At 34.0% G+C, this 14,990-nt stretch overlaps 2 protein-coding genes across 2 annotated transcripts; one reads left to right on the top strand and one right to left on the bottom strand.

Moving 5' to 3' along the window:
* The first annotated feature begins 6,466 nt into the window (after positions 1-6,466).
* Positions 6,467-7,835, top strand: LOC111416857 (uridine phosphorylase 1-like). Its single transcript, XM_023048961.2, has 5 exons — positions 6,467-6,646; positions 6,704-6,977; positions 7,026-7,211; positions 7,261-7,593; positions 7,646-7,835. The coding sequence occupies exons 1-5, from the start codon at positions 6,540-6,542 to the stop codon at positions 7,739-7,741; spliced, it is 996 nt and encodes a 331-aa protein (XP_022904729.2). The 5' UTR covers positions 6,467-6,539; the 3' UTR covers positions 7,742-7,835.
* Positions 7,836-12,336: 4,501 nt separating this feature from the next.
* Positions 12,337-13,533, bottom strand: LOC111416854 (homeobox protein MOX-1-like). Its single transcript, XM_023048959.2, has 2 exons — positions 13,072-13,533; positions 12,337-12,671 (listed from the first exon to the last, which is right to left on the bottom strand). Exons 1-2 carry the CDS (start codon positions 13,487-13,489, stop codon positions 12,397-12,399), a joined length of 693 nt encoding a protein of 230 aa, XP_022904727.1. The 5' UTR covers positions 13,490-13,533; the 3' UTR covers positions 12,337-12,396.
* Positions 13,534-14,990: the final 1,457 nt, after the last annotated feature.

Here is a 14,990-nt window from a genome sequence, read left to right as displayed (position 1 = left end):
AAGGTCATTGCTTTGTTTGGCCCGAATACGAGGGAAATGGAGGAGCCAATGAAGTAGCCACATGCCTTTCGAAATTTATACAGTCTCTTCCAAAAGAAACACGTCATTTAGTTCTTCATTCTGACTGTTGCCCTGGACAGAATCAGAATTCCATAGTGGCATGCATGCTCCTAGAAGTTGTAAAACACACCAGCCTCCAAATCATCGATTTGAAATTTTTAGAACCAGGGCACACTCACATGGAGTGTGATTCCATGCATGCCACCATAGAACGTGCTTCAGAGTATACTAAAATCTACTGGCCCAATGACTGGGTTAATGTCGTACGTCTGGCGAATAGAAAAAACCGTACAACGTACAGGTGATGGAGTATATCGACTTTTTAAATTATAAAGAATTGAAGAATAAAGTAATGGTAAACTCTAAAAGGAGTGAGGCAGGTGGATATGTCAACTGGAAGGTAGTTAAATGGCTGAGATTTGAAAAATAGCAAGAAAAATGTGTAACAGCAATGTTAATCCTCTGTATAGTTCTCGTATACCTTTAAATAAGAAAAAGTTTGTGAACCTTCAAGAAATGCGTAAACAGAACGATGCTGTAATACCCCAGCAGTATCATCACTTTTATGAGTCTCTACCAGTAGAAAGGAGCACTGTTGAGCAAAGTAACTCTGATGATGAAATTTCCCTGCAGGCACTCAAAGAAAAACTACTGCGCCGTAAAACAAAAAGAAATTTCTAAATAATAAATTTTGCACCTACCAACTTAGAATTTTTCTATTTTTTTTTTGAAACCACTATAAACAAAGTTAATAAATATTCTTATTCAACTTACGTCTTTTTCTTTCACAGTTTTTGTGAAACATTATATCAAGACAGAAAGGCGTATGCTCAATTAGTAGAAAAATATCCATGATGTCAAAATTTTAATTAACTTGTCTTAATAATAAGCTTTCTAATTGTATATTCTCTAGTTTTTGTGAAGAAAAACTGCAAAAAATTGTAATTTTGATGTGTTTTTTTTTGTTTCCTGTAGATTCAAGTATTGGTTGATACGCCCTTCTGACTTGAAGCCCTCGATATCGGGTAGGCGGACCAACCAACCTTGCACCGCGACCCTAAGGATCTATTGTACCCCGATAGATATCGTTATCAAATTTCACCTTGCTTGGTGAAAGGTCATTCAGATCCTTTGAGGAGATAAACTGCGACCCAAAAATCGAGAATCTGATACGGTTAATAGCAGGCCAGTGGCATAAAACATGCTCAACCGTCTCTGCTTCCTCCGCACATAGTCGGCATTCAACATCGTCGGCTAAACCTAACAAGTTGAGGTGTGCTTTTAATCGGCAATGCCCAGTAAAGACACCCATTAGAACTTTTATGCTGCTACGAGCAAGTCCTATAAAGTTCCCGAATTTGACAGTGGCGATGTTAATAAACACCTTAACATGTCTCATTCCAGGAGAATTGGTCCGCAGTGGGCGAAGTCTTTCTTTAGCCCACAGTCCAATTCTATATTTGGCCATCGCAAATGATACTGCACTGCCCTCTCGTGCTAGCTCATCTGCTACTTCATTGCCAACAACCCCAGAATGACCGGGACCCAGATCAGAGAAACTCTGTTATCACAACTCAGTGTGTTTAATGTGCTCTTGCAATCATTAACCAGAGCCTACACCGTTTTCATGGCTTGCAGCGCCTGGAGAGCGGCTTGACTGTCTGAGAAAATTCGTCATGTTCTTCACCCTTCTCTCAATAGCAAATACTTCCGCCTGGAATACAGTACAGTACGTACCCAGGCTGTAGGTTTGCTTAATTCGAGGTGTCTGGCAGTCTACTCCTGCTCCGACCCCTTCCGGCGTTTTTGACCCATCTGTGAACATGCAAATATCTGCCTGAACCAGGAGAATATTTATTTTCGATCCAGAACTGTCGCTCAGGCAGCACAATCTGGTATCGAACATTAATCACTGATAGTGATCCCGCCAAATCTGACGGCATTGATAGCACAGTATCAGTGCTTATAATAATAATAATAATAAATGCCTTTATTGCAATAATAATGAACGTCATTATATACCTGCTGAACCGTATAGGAAAATGATCGCGTATATAGAATTAACCTACGTTTCGGTATAACAAGAAGTGATTTCCTCCTAATGTTCACATTATGAACGTCCGTGCGATGCCTAATTCTGCTATGCAAGTAAGATGGCCTTCCGCTGCAGAGCAGTTTGTGTATTAAACAAGCCGTATGTAGTCGCCTCCTGTTAGCCATGTTCAACCAGTTAGCCATAGACAAGGTATGTGAGATCCTATCGTACTTCCTAACCCCATATATGTATCGCAGACATGAGTCTTGAATTAACTGAACTCTCCTCGATGTTGCTACAGTCAAGCAAGGTCCATAAAGTACATCGCAAAAGTTAAAATTTGATAATATTAATGCTTCACATAACAACTTTTTTACATCGCGCGGCAACAAACCGCGAGCAGGATACAGCGCTTTGAGTCCTCCCACAGACTTCCTAATCAGACCGCTGACGTGAGCATCAAATCGCAGAGCAGGATCAAGCACCACTCCCAGACTCTTAGCCTCAGATCCCATCTGGAGCACTGTACTGTTAATGGAGATTTTACCATGGAGGTTATTTGCAATAGCCTCTCTCCTGCCACTAGGCCCGAACAACAAAATTTGAGATTTGCTAGGATTAAGGTTTAAACAATGCTTAAAGGCCCTATCCGTAATTATACGTAGGTCATCATTGACCATGCCAACCACGCTTGAAATATCGTTGGGACTGAAAGTATGATATATTTGAGAGTCATCTGCATATAAATGGTAATTACCAGTTATATTCCGGAAAAGTTGAGATGTATATATGATAAAAAGAAGCGGTCCATTTATACTCCCCTGAGGTACTCCCCTAGAAACCCCCAAAGAACCAGAGCAGCCCGCTGGAAGACTGACATACTGACTCCTATGACTCAAATAATTTTGAAAATATCTTATAGCACCCGGCCCAAGGCCGATATAATGTAACAATGATAATAGCATTTTATGATTTATGGTGTCAAATGCCTTACTGAAATCAAGCAAAGTTAACAAAGTACAATTACCCTGGTCAGTGTTCGAAAAAAATTCCGCAGCCCATTAGTATGACATGTCGGAATAGTTTTGGGCATGTAAATGGTTGTTCTAGCCACTTTCTCTATATGCAAATGTAGAGAAGATAGGCCAAGCAGAACCTCCATTGCTAGAGTTGGCGTTGTGCTTATCGCACCAGAGATTGCCAATCCAGCTACCCGTTGAATTCGTGAAAGTTTACTGATAACTGAAGTCTGTCGGACTTTCCTATACCAGGCTGCTGCTCCGTATGTGATCATAGGTCTAACCACAGTCACATAGAGCTAGTACATTAGTGATGGGAATACCACTCATAACCGTGTCGCGCTCCAGGAACGGTCGCTACACAAAAATATCGCTCCAAAATACCTTGACCTTGAGCAAAAACTGGTTTCGTAATGAGTTAGAAAAAATAATATATTCCCTACCCAGAATCGGGTAGTTTAAAAATCGCGCAGGAATGGTATGTTCCATTAGAATACTTGACTTAGGGAAACATAACCTATTCATAACCTAATTTTTTCACTAAGTCAGCTAAATTAGATGTGTTAATAAATTACATTTTAATCAAACAAAACTATAATTACGATTTCCGACTAAAGTATATTATTGGGATATAAAGGCTGGTTTAACAAAACTGAGGAGCATACATGCAGTTCCGAGGATTTTATGTTATTTTCTGTTGCTGTGGACACATTTAAATAATAAGAGTATTATTAACCTGATGATGGGAACATTTCCCGAAACGTCGTTATAATTGGAGTTTTAGAAATAAAGGAGGGAATGATGTCACAATTTTTATAATAAAATATATTAGTAACGTTCTGTAACGGGTATTTTAAAATCGCGTGGAAGCGGTACGCTCCTCAAAAATACCGCTCCGAAATACCGTTCCTCAAATACCGTCCCATCACTATAGTACATACAGTTTTTCAGGGGTAAGACCCCAATTTTTTCCAAGTCCACAAGGATACTCTAGCTTTGTGCAAAATTCCCTGCAAATGTCCATTCCATGACAAGGTTTTATGATAAGATATTTGCCTTCCTTTGAGAAAGGAATTTTTTCACCTTGGATAGTCGGGCGGATTAGTCCATCCAACTTTCGTTTCCTCGTGAAGAGCACAACAATTGTCTTTTGCTGGTTTATCGATAGGTTCTCTCCCTTACACCAAGCGCAAATGGTATTTAGGATCACCTGCAGGACTTTAGATATCCTCGACAAACAGGTTGATTATCAGCATAAGCTTATATTTCTACACCAACGGCTTCGACTATCGGAATCAGATCGTCAACCAGGAGGGACCAAAGGAGGGCAGCCATCTCCCGGCTTGAAGCGTATCGTGTCATCATGGAGTGAAGTAGAAACTATTCTACTATCAAGCATATTGCGGATCCAACCCGCTATCGTTGCTTCCACTTCCCTGTCAAGAGCAGCTCTTTCAAGAGATTGTGGTATTGCGTTGTTGAACGCTCCTATATACAGAATCCAGAATATCCACAATTCTTTATCCTGCAGCGTCCTGGATACTTTACCAACTAAGTTGTGTAGAACCAATTCTGCTGATTTTCCCGCTTGATAAGCATACTGGTGGCGACTCAGTTGACCAGATACCAATGGCACCGTACAGATATCAGGGTTTTTTTTCAACAGAAATGACGTTAGGCTGATGGGTCAAAAGGCATTAGACTTTGGTCCATTCTGACGGTAAATACACTGTTGGAAATAATTCACGAGCACACCCTATATAGTCTGAACGCGTGAAGATAAATCCATAATATTTGCAGAGCAGAAAGGTTTACTGTAGACGAGTTTATTCAGGGAGTTTCGAGTTGTTCCGTCGCGGCATTGTTGACTGAGCCGCCCTTCCAAGTGGAACATTCCGTCGCTATGGAGACCGAAGTGGATGGAAAATACCTTGTGGTCAGCGCTATAGCGTCGTGTGTGTCTTCCTCAAGGCAACTTGGAGCTGTTTGGCCACCGGCAGGGGAAGGTGCACTCACTACGCGAATTGTACGGTGGCGTTTGGTAGATAGCGGACTGCGCGCGCGTCGTGCGTTACAGCGGATTCCAGTAACACCCGAGCACCGCAGCATACGTCACGAGTGGGTCGACGCTAGGCATTAGTAGGTTGCCGAGTAGCGGGACATTTTGTTTTCCGACGAATCAAGATTCGAATTGACCACCGGTGATGCGCGAATTTTAGTTCGTCGGAGCCGTGGTGATCGTCTACTCGAGCAGTGTGTGCAAGAACGCTCTATCCACCGACAACCGAGCATTATGGTATGGGGTGCGATTACATATGGTGGACATACACGTCTGCTGCGTGTATAGCAGACCATGACGGGTCAACGATACGTAGATGAGGTGGTACGGTCCGTTGTGCTTCCCTACGTTTGGCGGCTCCCAGGTCTGCTATACATGCACGACAACGTACGACAGTACATCGGGCGTGTTGTACAGACCTTTGTGGAAGAGCACCGTATACCAATGCTTCCATGGCTAGCTCCTAGCAGAGTTGTGCCGCTCTCCATGTGAGAGTAAGTTACACTACTTTAGTACTACTTCCATACCAAATTTTATTGCGCTAGACACATGCGTTCAGATTATACAGGGTGTGCTCGTGAATTATTTCCAACAGTGTAGTTCCAGGCGACACTCATTTTGAAAATGTTTACCAAAATTGGCAACAACAGTGACCTTCCTTGCTGTAACAAAGCAGGAAAGATATTATCTTCTACAGGCGATTTGAACGGCTTAAACGTTTGAATAGCATTATCAGTCCTCATCATCAAGCTTCCTAGGAAGTGAATCTGAGAAGCTCTAACAAGTTCTAGCGAGAATCTTGTGAATTCTTGCACTGCTGGGTGTGTCTTTCACTCCCTCACAAAACCTCCTCCAAGACTCTCTTTTTGTCTTACGTATGTTTTTTAAATCCTCTATAAGGGGGCTCATGAACGGAGTACCACAAGGATCAGACTGTTCATTATCTATATCAATGATCTGCTTTTCCATATAACATCCAAAGTAACATGTTTGAAATTGAGATATCTTGACAATGTAGAAGAGGATCTAAAATTAATGGGAATAAAAGCATGGCGAAGAAGGGCGTGAGACAAGGAAGACTGGAAAAATATCCTAAGGCAGTCCAGGGCTGTAGAGCCAGAGAAGAAGGAGTATTACTGAATAGTTAAAGTTTTGTTTTGAAACAATTTAGTTTTCTATATATAGTTGTTTCGCATATGCTTTATCATCAACTTATCTAATCAAGAAAATAGCACTTATATAAATAGCACTCTAAACATTATCTTCTCTATATAGTAGTTGATATCAAATTGATGAGCTCACTGCATTTCCAACGATACTCCTCTATACATTTATATATTATTATTATTCGGTATTTTTTATAATAATGGAAGAAAATGTTTTTTGTGAATGTAAAAGATGGAATTACGGTCCACATTATAATATCATCAAAGATAAATCAATGCAAAAGTGTCCTTTATGCTCAATAACACGGTAAAAAAAAACGTTTTTTAAATATTTTTTTTTAATTATTTTTTGTTTTAATTTAAGTAATTTAGATGGAACGATTATACTTCGCAACAAAAACATTTCTTCATCCAGCAACGATTTCCTTTACCACTTAGGATTAGGAACGTCGTCGAATAATCTCAAAGAAATGTTTGGAGATGTTAAATTCGTTTGTATGGGTGGAACTCCACATCGAATGGAAGCGTTCGCGAGGCATTTGATTAAAATTTTAGATAGAAACGACGAATTGATCGATTTAACCGGTTGTGCAAAACGTTATAGTATGTTTAAAGTTGGTCCTGTTATCGCAGTAAACGTATGTTTGTTTTTTCTTAATTTCTTCTTGTGTAATCATAAATTTTAGCATGGAATGGGGTACTCATCTTGTACAATTCTTTTGCACGAAGTAATCAAGTTGATGTTTCACGCAAAGTGTAAAGATCCGATTTTTATTAGATTAGGTACTTCGGGTGGAATTGGAGTTGAACCTGGAACGGTTGTTGTTAGTAGTGGAGGTGTTGATGCGAGATTAAGAGATTGTTATGAAATTGTAAGTTTCAAATTAAGATTACAAAAAATAAATGATTCTCACTTTTTAGCCAATCGCTGGGAAATTATCCCAAAAACTTTGCAGAACCGATTTTGATTTGATCGAAAATCTTAAAAGCGTTGTAACACCATCGGATCATTTCAAAGTTATAACTGGAAAAACGATGGCTGCTACGGATTTTTATGAAGAACAAGGACGCTTGGATGGGGCTTTTTGCGGAATAACCGAAACTGAAAAGTTAGATTATTTAAAAAAATTATATGAGGGTGGAGTTAGAAACATCGAAATGGAATCAGTTCCATTTTTTGCCTACACCCATTACGCGGGAATTAAAGCCGCCGATGTTTGCGTTACTTTAATCGATCGATTAAAAGGGGATCAGGTAAAAAGGACTAAATCATTTTCTTTTGGGATTAATTCATTTTCTTTTTAAGGTGATAACTCCAAAATCAAAACTTTCCGAATTCGAAAATTATCCCCAAGAAATTGTAGGAAGGTTTATTAAGAAACAATTAGAACAATTTGATTAGGTTAAGACCAAATATAGTGTGTTTATTAATTATTGTACCCAATGTCATCATTTCAAGTATGCAACCAATATCACAGTATTGGTATTTTAATACGCGTTTTGTGATATTGGTTGCATACTTGCAATCATCGCGTTATGAATCACTTGAAAATAAAAAGGAAGTGCTAAAAAGTGACTAACACTAGATTAACTTCAGTTATAAAACTTCTATTATATGATAACTAACTTCAGGTTTAAATTGTCAACCTCAATTTTGACATATTTGTAATCTTCATTAAAAATCCTTTAAAATGAGTACAAACACGACATATTTATCTTCAATATTAATGAAGTTATGGTCAACTTCCGGTTAAGAATGTCAATGTCAATTTTGACATATTTGTAATCGTCGTGAAAAATCCTTTAAAATGAGTCCAAACATGATACTAATATCACAGTATTGGTATTTTAATACGCGTTTTGTGATATTGATTGCACGAATCACTTGATTAAGCGACAAATAAACATTGTTGAGAAAAACGGGACCCGAAAAACACGTTAAAAATAAAAAGGAAGTGCTAAAAAGTGACTAACACTAGATTAACTTCAGTTATAAAACATTTATTATATGATAACTAACTTCAGGTTTAAGTTGTCAACCTCAATTTTGACATATTTGTAATCTTTATTAAAAATCCTTTAAAATGAGTACAAACACGACATATTTATCTTCAATATTAATGAAGTTATGGTCAACTTCCGGTTAAGAATGTCAATGTCAATTTTGACATATTTGTAATCGTCGTGAAAAATCCTTTAAAATGAGTCCAAACATGATACGTTTAATTCCAATATTACTCGAGATATAAGCCACTTCCGATTTGAAACGTCAATGTCATTTTGACATATTCTTAATTTTTATAAAATGTCTTAATATTTGTCACAAGAACAAAAATATAATAAAAAATTAAGGTTGGTATTAATATTTAAAAATTAAATTGCTATTTTCATTGTTGCTAACTTCGGGTTTAATGTTTTTTATTCAAACTTTTTTGTTTTTTGAGATAAGTGTGTCATCTTTGGACTCATTTTAAAGTTTTTGTAATGAAGATGACAAATATATCAAAATTGACGTTTCAAACCGGAAGTGATTGTATTTTCGTTAATATTAAAGTTAGATATATCGAGTTTGGACTTATTTTAAAGGATTTTTTATGAAGTTGACAAATATGTCAAAATTAAAAGTTGAAAGTTCAAACTTTTTGATTTTTTGAGATAAATACGTCAAGTTTAGACTCATTTTAAAGGTTTTGTAATGAAGATGACAAATATATCAAAATTGACGTTGACGTTTCAAACCGGAAGTGATTGTATTTTCGTTAATATTAAAGTTAGATATGTCGAGTTTGGACTTATTTTAAAGGATTTTTATGAAGTTGACAAATATGTCAAAATTAAAAGTTCAAACTTTTTTATTTTTTGAGATAAATACGTCAAGTTTGGACTCATTTTAAAGGTTTTGTAATGAAGATGACAAATATATCAAAATTGACGTTGACGTTTCAAACCGGAAGTGATTGTATTTCCGTTAATATTAAAGTTAGATATGTCGAGTTTGGATTTATTTTAAAGGATTTTTTATGAAGTTGACAAATATGTCAAAATTAAAAGTTGAAAGTTCAAAGTTTTTGAGATAAATACGTCAAGTTTGGACTCATTTTAAAGTTTTTGTAATGAAGATGACAAATATATCAAAATTGACGTTTCAAACTGGAAGTGATTGTATTTTCGTTAATATTAAAGTTAGATATGTCGAGTTTGGACTTATTTTACAGGATTTTTTATGAAGTTGACAAATATGTCAAAATTAAAAGTTGAAAGTTCAAAGTTTTTGAGATAAATACGTCAAGTTTGGACTCATTTTAAAGTTTTTGTAATGAAGATGACAAATATATCAAAATTGACGTTTCAAACCGGAAGTGATTGTATTTTCGTTAATATTAAAGTTAGATATGTCGAGTTTGGACTTATTTTAAAGGATTTTTTATGAAGTTGACAAATATGTCAAAATTAAAAGTTGAAAGTTCAAACTTTTTGATTTTTTGAGATAAATACGTCAAGTTTGGACTCATTTTAAAGTTTTTGTAATGAAGATGACAAATATATCAAAATTGACGTTTCAAACCGGAAGTGATTGTATTTTCGTTAATATTAAAGTTAGATATGTCGAGTTTGGACTTATTTTAAAGGATTTTTTATGAAGTTGACAAATATGTCAAAAATAAAAGTTGAAAGTTCAAACTTTTTGATTTTTTGAGATAAATACGTCAAGTTTGGACTCATTTTAAAGTTTTTGTAATGAAGATGACAAATATATCAAAATTGACGTTTCAAACCGGAAGTGATTGTATTTTCGTTAATATTAAAGTTAGATATGTCGAGTTTGGACTTATTTTAAAGGATTTTTTATGAAGTTGACAAATATGTCAAAATTAAAAGTTGAAAGTTCAAACTTTTTGATTTTTTGAGATAAATACGTCAAGTTTGGACTCATTTTAAAGTTTTTGTAATGAAGATGACAAATATATCAAAATTGACGTTTCAAACCGGAAGTGATTGTATTTTCGTTAATATTAAAGTTAGATATGTCGAGTTTGGACTTATTTTAAAGGATTTTTTATGAAGTTGACAAATATGTCAAAAATAAAAGTTGAAAGTTCAAACTTTTTGATTTTTTGAGATAAATACGTCAAGTTTGGACTCATTTTAAAGTTTTTGTAATGAAGATGACAAATATATCAAAATTGACGTTTCAAACCGGAAGTGATTGTATTTTCGTTAATATTAAAGTTAGATATGTCGAGTTTGGACTTATTTTAAAGGATTTTTTATGAAGTTGACAAATATGTCAAAATTAAAAGTTGAAAGTTCAACTTTTTGATTTTTTGAGATAAATACGTCAAGTTTGGACTCATTTTAAAGTTTTTGTAATGAAGATGACAAATATATCAAAATTGACGTTGACGTTTCAAACCGGAAGTGATTGTATTTCCGTTAATATTAAAGTTAGATATGTCGAGTTTGGACTTATTTTAAAGGATTTTTTTATTAAGTTGACAAATATGTCAAAATTAAAAGTTGAAAGTTCAAACTTTTTGATTTTTTGAGATAAATACGTCAAGTTTGGACTCATTTTAAAGTTTTTGTAATGAAGATGACAAATATATCAAAATTGACGTTGACGTTTCAAACCGGAAGTGATTGTATTTTCGTTAATATTAAAGTTAGATATGTCGAGTTTGGACTTATTTTAAAGGATTTGTTATGAAGTTGACAAATATGTCAAAATTAAAAGTTGAAAGTTCAAACTTTTTGATTTTTTGAGATAAATACGTGAAGTTTGGACTCATTTTAAAGTTTTTGTAATGAAGATGACAAATATATCAAAATTGACGTTGACGTTTCAAACCGGAAGTGATTGTATTTTCGTTAATATTAAAGTTAGATATGTCGAGTTTGGACTTATTTTAAAGGATTTTTTATGAAGTTGACAAATATGTCAAAATTAAAAGTTCAAACTTTTTGATTTTTTGAGATAAATACGTCAAGTTTGGACTCATTTTAAAGGTTTCGTAATGAAGATGACAAATATATCAAAATTGACGTTGACGTTTCAAACCGGAAGTGATTGTATTTTCGTTAATATTAAAGCTAGATATGTCGAGTTTGGACTTATTTTAAAGGATTTTTTATGAAGTTGACAAATATGTCAAAATTAAAAGTTGAAAGTTCAAACTTTTTGATTTTTTGAGATAAATACGTCAAGTTTGGACTCATTTTAAAGTTTTTGTAATAAAGATGATAAATATATCAAAATTGACGTTGACGTTTCAAACCGGAAGTGATTGTATTTTCGTTAATATTAAAGTTAGATATGTCGAGTTTGGACTTATTTTAAAGGATTTTTTATGAAGTTGACAAATATGTCAAAATTAAAAGTTGAAAGTTCAAATTTTTTGATTTTTTGAAATAAATACGTCAAGTTTGGACTCATTTTAAAAGTTATTTTATGAAGATTACGAATATAATAATAAAATTAAGGTTGACATGGACTACTGAAAGTTTTTTTCACGACTAAATCCAAATGTTTCTAGTTTTAGTTCAATAAAAATATACAACATAGTGATATCTCATGCTAACTAGCGCTACCAACACTAGAACTAACACTAGACCGAGAACTAGAAACATTCGGATTTAGTCTCACGTCTCTCAAGACGACTAAAGCCGAATGATTCTAGTTCTAGATCTTGTGTTAGTTCTAGTTTTACACTAGAACGCGATTTGCGTATTGCAATACCAATACTGTGATATTGGTTGCATACTTGCAATGATGACTGAGGGTACGATAATTAATTAACACACTGTACATCATTTCGTACAAAAAATTTTCTGGAATATTTTCTAAATAAACTTTCTAAGTATACATATATTAATTTTAAAGAGAAAACTTTAAGCTTTAATTTGGGTTAAAATTCATTTTTTAATCCGCATAAATAAATTAGATGATATCAAAACCAAACTTTATTTAAAAAAAAAAAAACGCATTAAGTACTTAATAATACATAGATACAATTATAAACTAATAAAATCAATAAAACATCTCAATCGTTTAATTCCCTAAGACTTAATTTTACATTTCTCCTCCTTCTTTCCACTTCTTTCGCCTCCACATTTCGTCCGTTTCCACTTCATCCTCCTATTTTGAAACCAAACTTTAACTTGTCGTTCTGTTAAATCCAACGCGACGGCGATCTCGTAGCGCCTCAATCGTGTTAAATAATTCGAGTGGTTAAATTCATCCTCCAACTCTTTTATTTGATGTTTTGTAAACGCTGTTCTTTCTTTACGCGGTTTTGTTGTTGATGTTGAAGTCGTTTCGATCGATTTTTCATCTAAATGTTATCATTTCATAATTAATTACAGTTAAAATCGTAATAAAATTTGTTTAAAATTTTAAAACGAGACGTTTATGAGACATATTTTGTAATCTACATCAAAGACTACCGCGAATTAAATCTCGAATCGTAATTGAAGATTTTTTTTTGTATTTAAGGAGGGTTATCAAAGTTTAATCTTACAGATGAGCTAAGATGTATGTCATCGTTAGAATATGGGTTAATTTACTAGTGGATTAATAAAAAAAGAATTTAAAATAGATGAGGAATCATCTTTCGAGTCGTTAATTTCTAAACATTTGTACTACATCTGCATGCATAAAACGCAAAAATTTTATTGGTTCTTATTAATGTAAGAAATTTTTATTGTTAGTGTTAAAAATTTTATTTTTCGAACCTATTAAATTATTTAAAATTTCTTCTTCATCATTCTTTTTAGTTTCGGCTTTATCTTCTTCATCATCAAATCGTAAATTTCTTTCTTCAACGAAATTATTAAAACTAGCACTTTTTAAATCACCACCCCCAAACCAGCACGCATCCGAACATCTTGGAATCCAATAATTACAATTCTGTTCAAATTCGGTTCTTTCCCCATTAAAAATTTCTTCAAACCCTCTCGACATCGCCGTTTTATGATGATAAAATATCCCGTTGTCTTGAAAGTCATAAAATTCTCGATTTTCTTGGAAAAAACATCCTGGAGGTCTCGAATAAAATTGATTTTGATAGTTTTGATGAATAATTGGACTTGATGGCACGTAATGGTCCCGTTCCATTTTTACTGGAGTTAGAGAAACGTTTGCGAAGTGCATTGTGGTGGGTTCGAATGTGAACTGGACCGTTTTGAGAAACGAGGTTGTTTTGGATGAGACGTGCGAGGGAGTTAAAAATGAAATGAATTTTTTGTTGAGTAGGAATGAAGATGAACGAAACCAATCGGGATGGATGTTGGAGATTTTTGGGAGGTTCCAAAAGTTTTAATTAAATTAAACGAAACTTTAACCCATTTAAACCTATTTATTTATGGGGATTAAAAAATGATTATTATATCGAATTAAAGCTTCTAGTTTTCTCTTTAAAATGATATTTAACATTTGAAGTAATGTAATTTTGGACAATTAGAAAAAATTAATTTAATTAATCTAAGCGCGGGATTTGGAACAATTTAGAAAAAAAATTTTAGTATAGCAAATTTTATTCTTTACAATATTGCCCCTTTACAGTTTTGCTCTTAAATGCATCAATATCAAGAAAAGTTCGAAAACTTGAAAATTTGACGAAATCGTGATTTTACATCTTATTGGAAAAGCACAGAATTCGAAACGTTTTAGAAAAAAAGTTTTAATATAAAACTTGTAGCAAATTGTATTCTTAATAATATTACACTTTTGCTCTTACACAACTTACACACTGCTCAAGCTTATCATATTCTTATATATCCACAAGAAGATCAGTTTGTTTGGAATGTTTTAGCAAAAAAGTTTCAGTACAAAACTTGTAGCAAACTTTATTCTTTACAATATTGCCCGTTTACACATTTGCTCTTAGATGCATCAATATCAAGAAAAGTTCGAAAATGTGAAAATTGGACGAAATCGTGATTTTACATCTTGTTGTTGGAAAAGCACAGAATTCAGAACGTTTTAGAAAAAAAGTTTTAGTACAAAAGTTGTAGCAAATTCTATTCTTAGTAATATTGCTCTTTTACACTTTTGCTCTCAAATGCGTCAATATCAAGAAAAGTTCGAAAACGTGAAATATGGACGAAATCGTGATTTTACATCTTGTTGTTGGAAAAGCACAGAATTTGGAACGTTTTACCAAAGAAGTTTTAGTACAAAAGTTGTAGCAAACTTTATTCTTTATAATATTGCTCTTTTACACTTTTGCTCTCAGATGCGTCAATATCTAGAAAAGTTCGAAAACATGAAAATTGGACGAAATCGTGATTTTACATTTTGTTGTTGGAAAAGCACAGAATTTAGAACGTTTTAGAAAAAAAGTTTTAGTACAAATGTTGTAGAAAACTTTATTCTTTACAATATTGCCCTTTTACACTTTTGCTCTCAGATGCATCAATATCAAGAAAAGTTCGAAAACGTGAAAATTGGACGAAATCGTTATTTTACATCTTGTTGGAAAAGCACAAAATTTGAAACGTTTTACCAAAAAAGTTTTAATACAAAAGTTGTAGCAAACTTTATTCTTTATAATATTGCTCTTTTACACTTTTGCTCTCAGATGCGTCAATATCAAGAAAAGTTCGAAAACGTGAAAATTGGACGAAATCGTTATTTTACATCTTGTTGGAAA

Source organism: Onthophagus taurus, chromosome 10 (assembly GCF_036711975.1).
Source record: "Onthophagus taurus isolate NC chromosome 10, IU_Otau_3.0, whole genome shotgun sequence".
Lineage (NCBI taxonomy): Eukaryota > Metazoa > Arthropoda > Insecta > Coleoptera > Scarabaeidae > Onthophagus > Onthophagus taurus.
Note: the sequence above shows the minus strand (reverse complement) of the source record. Positions and strands in the feature narration are given on the sequence as shown.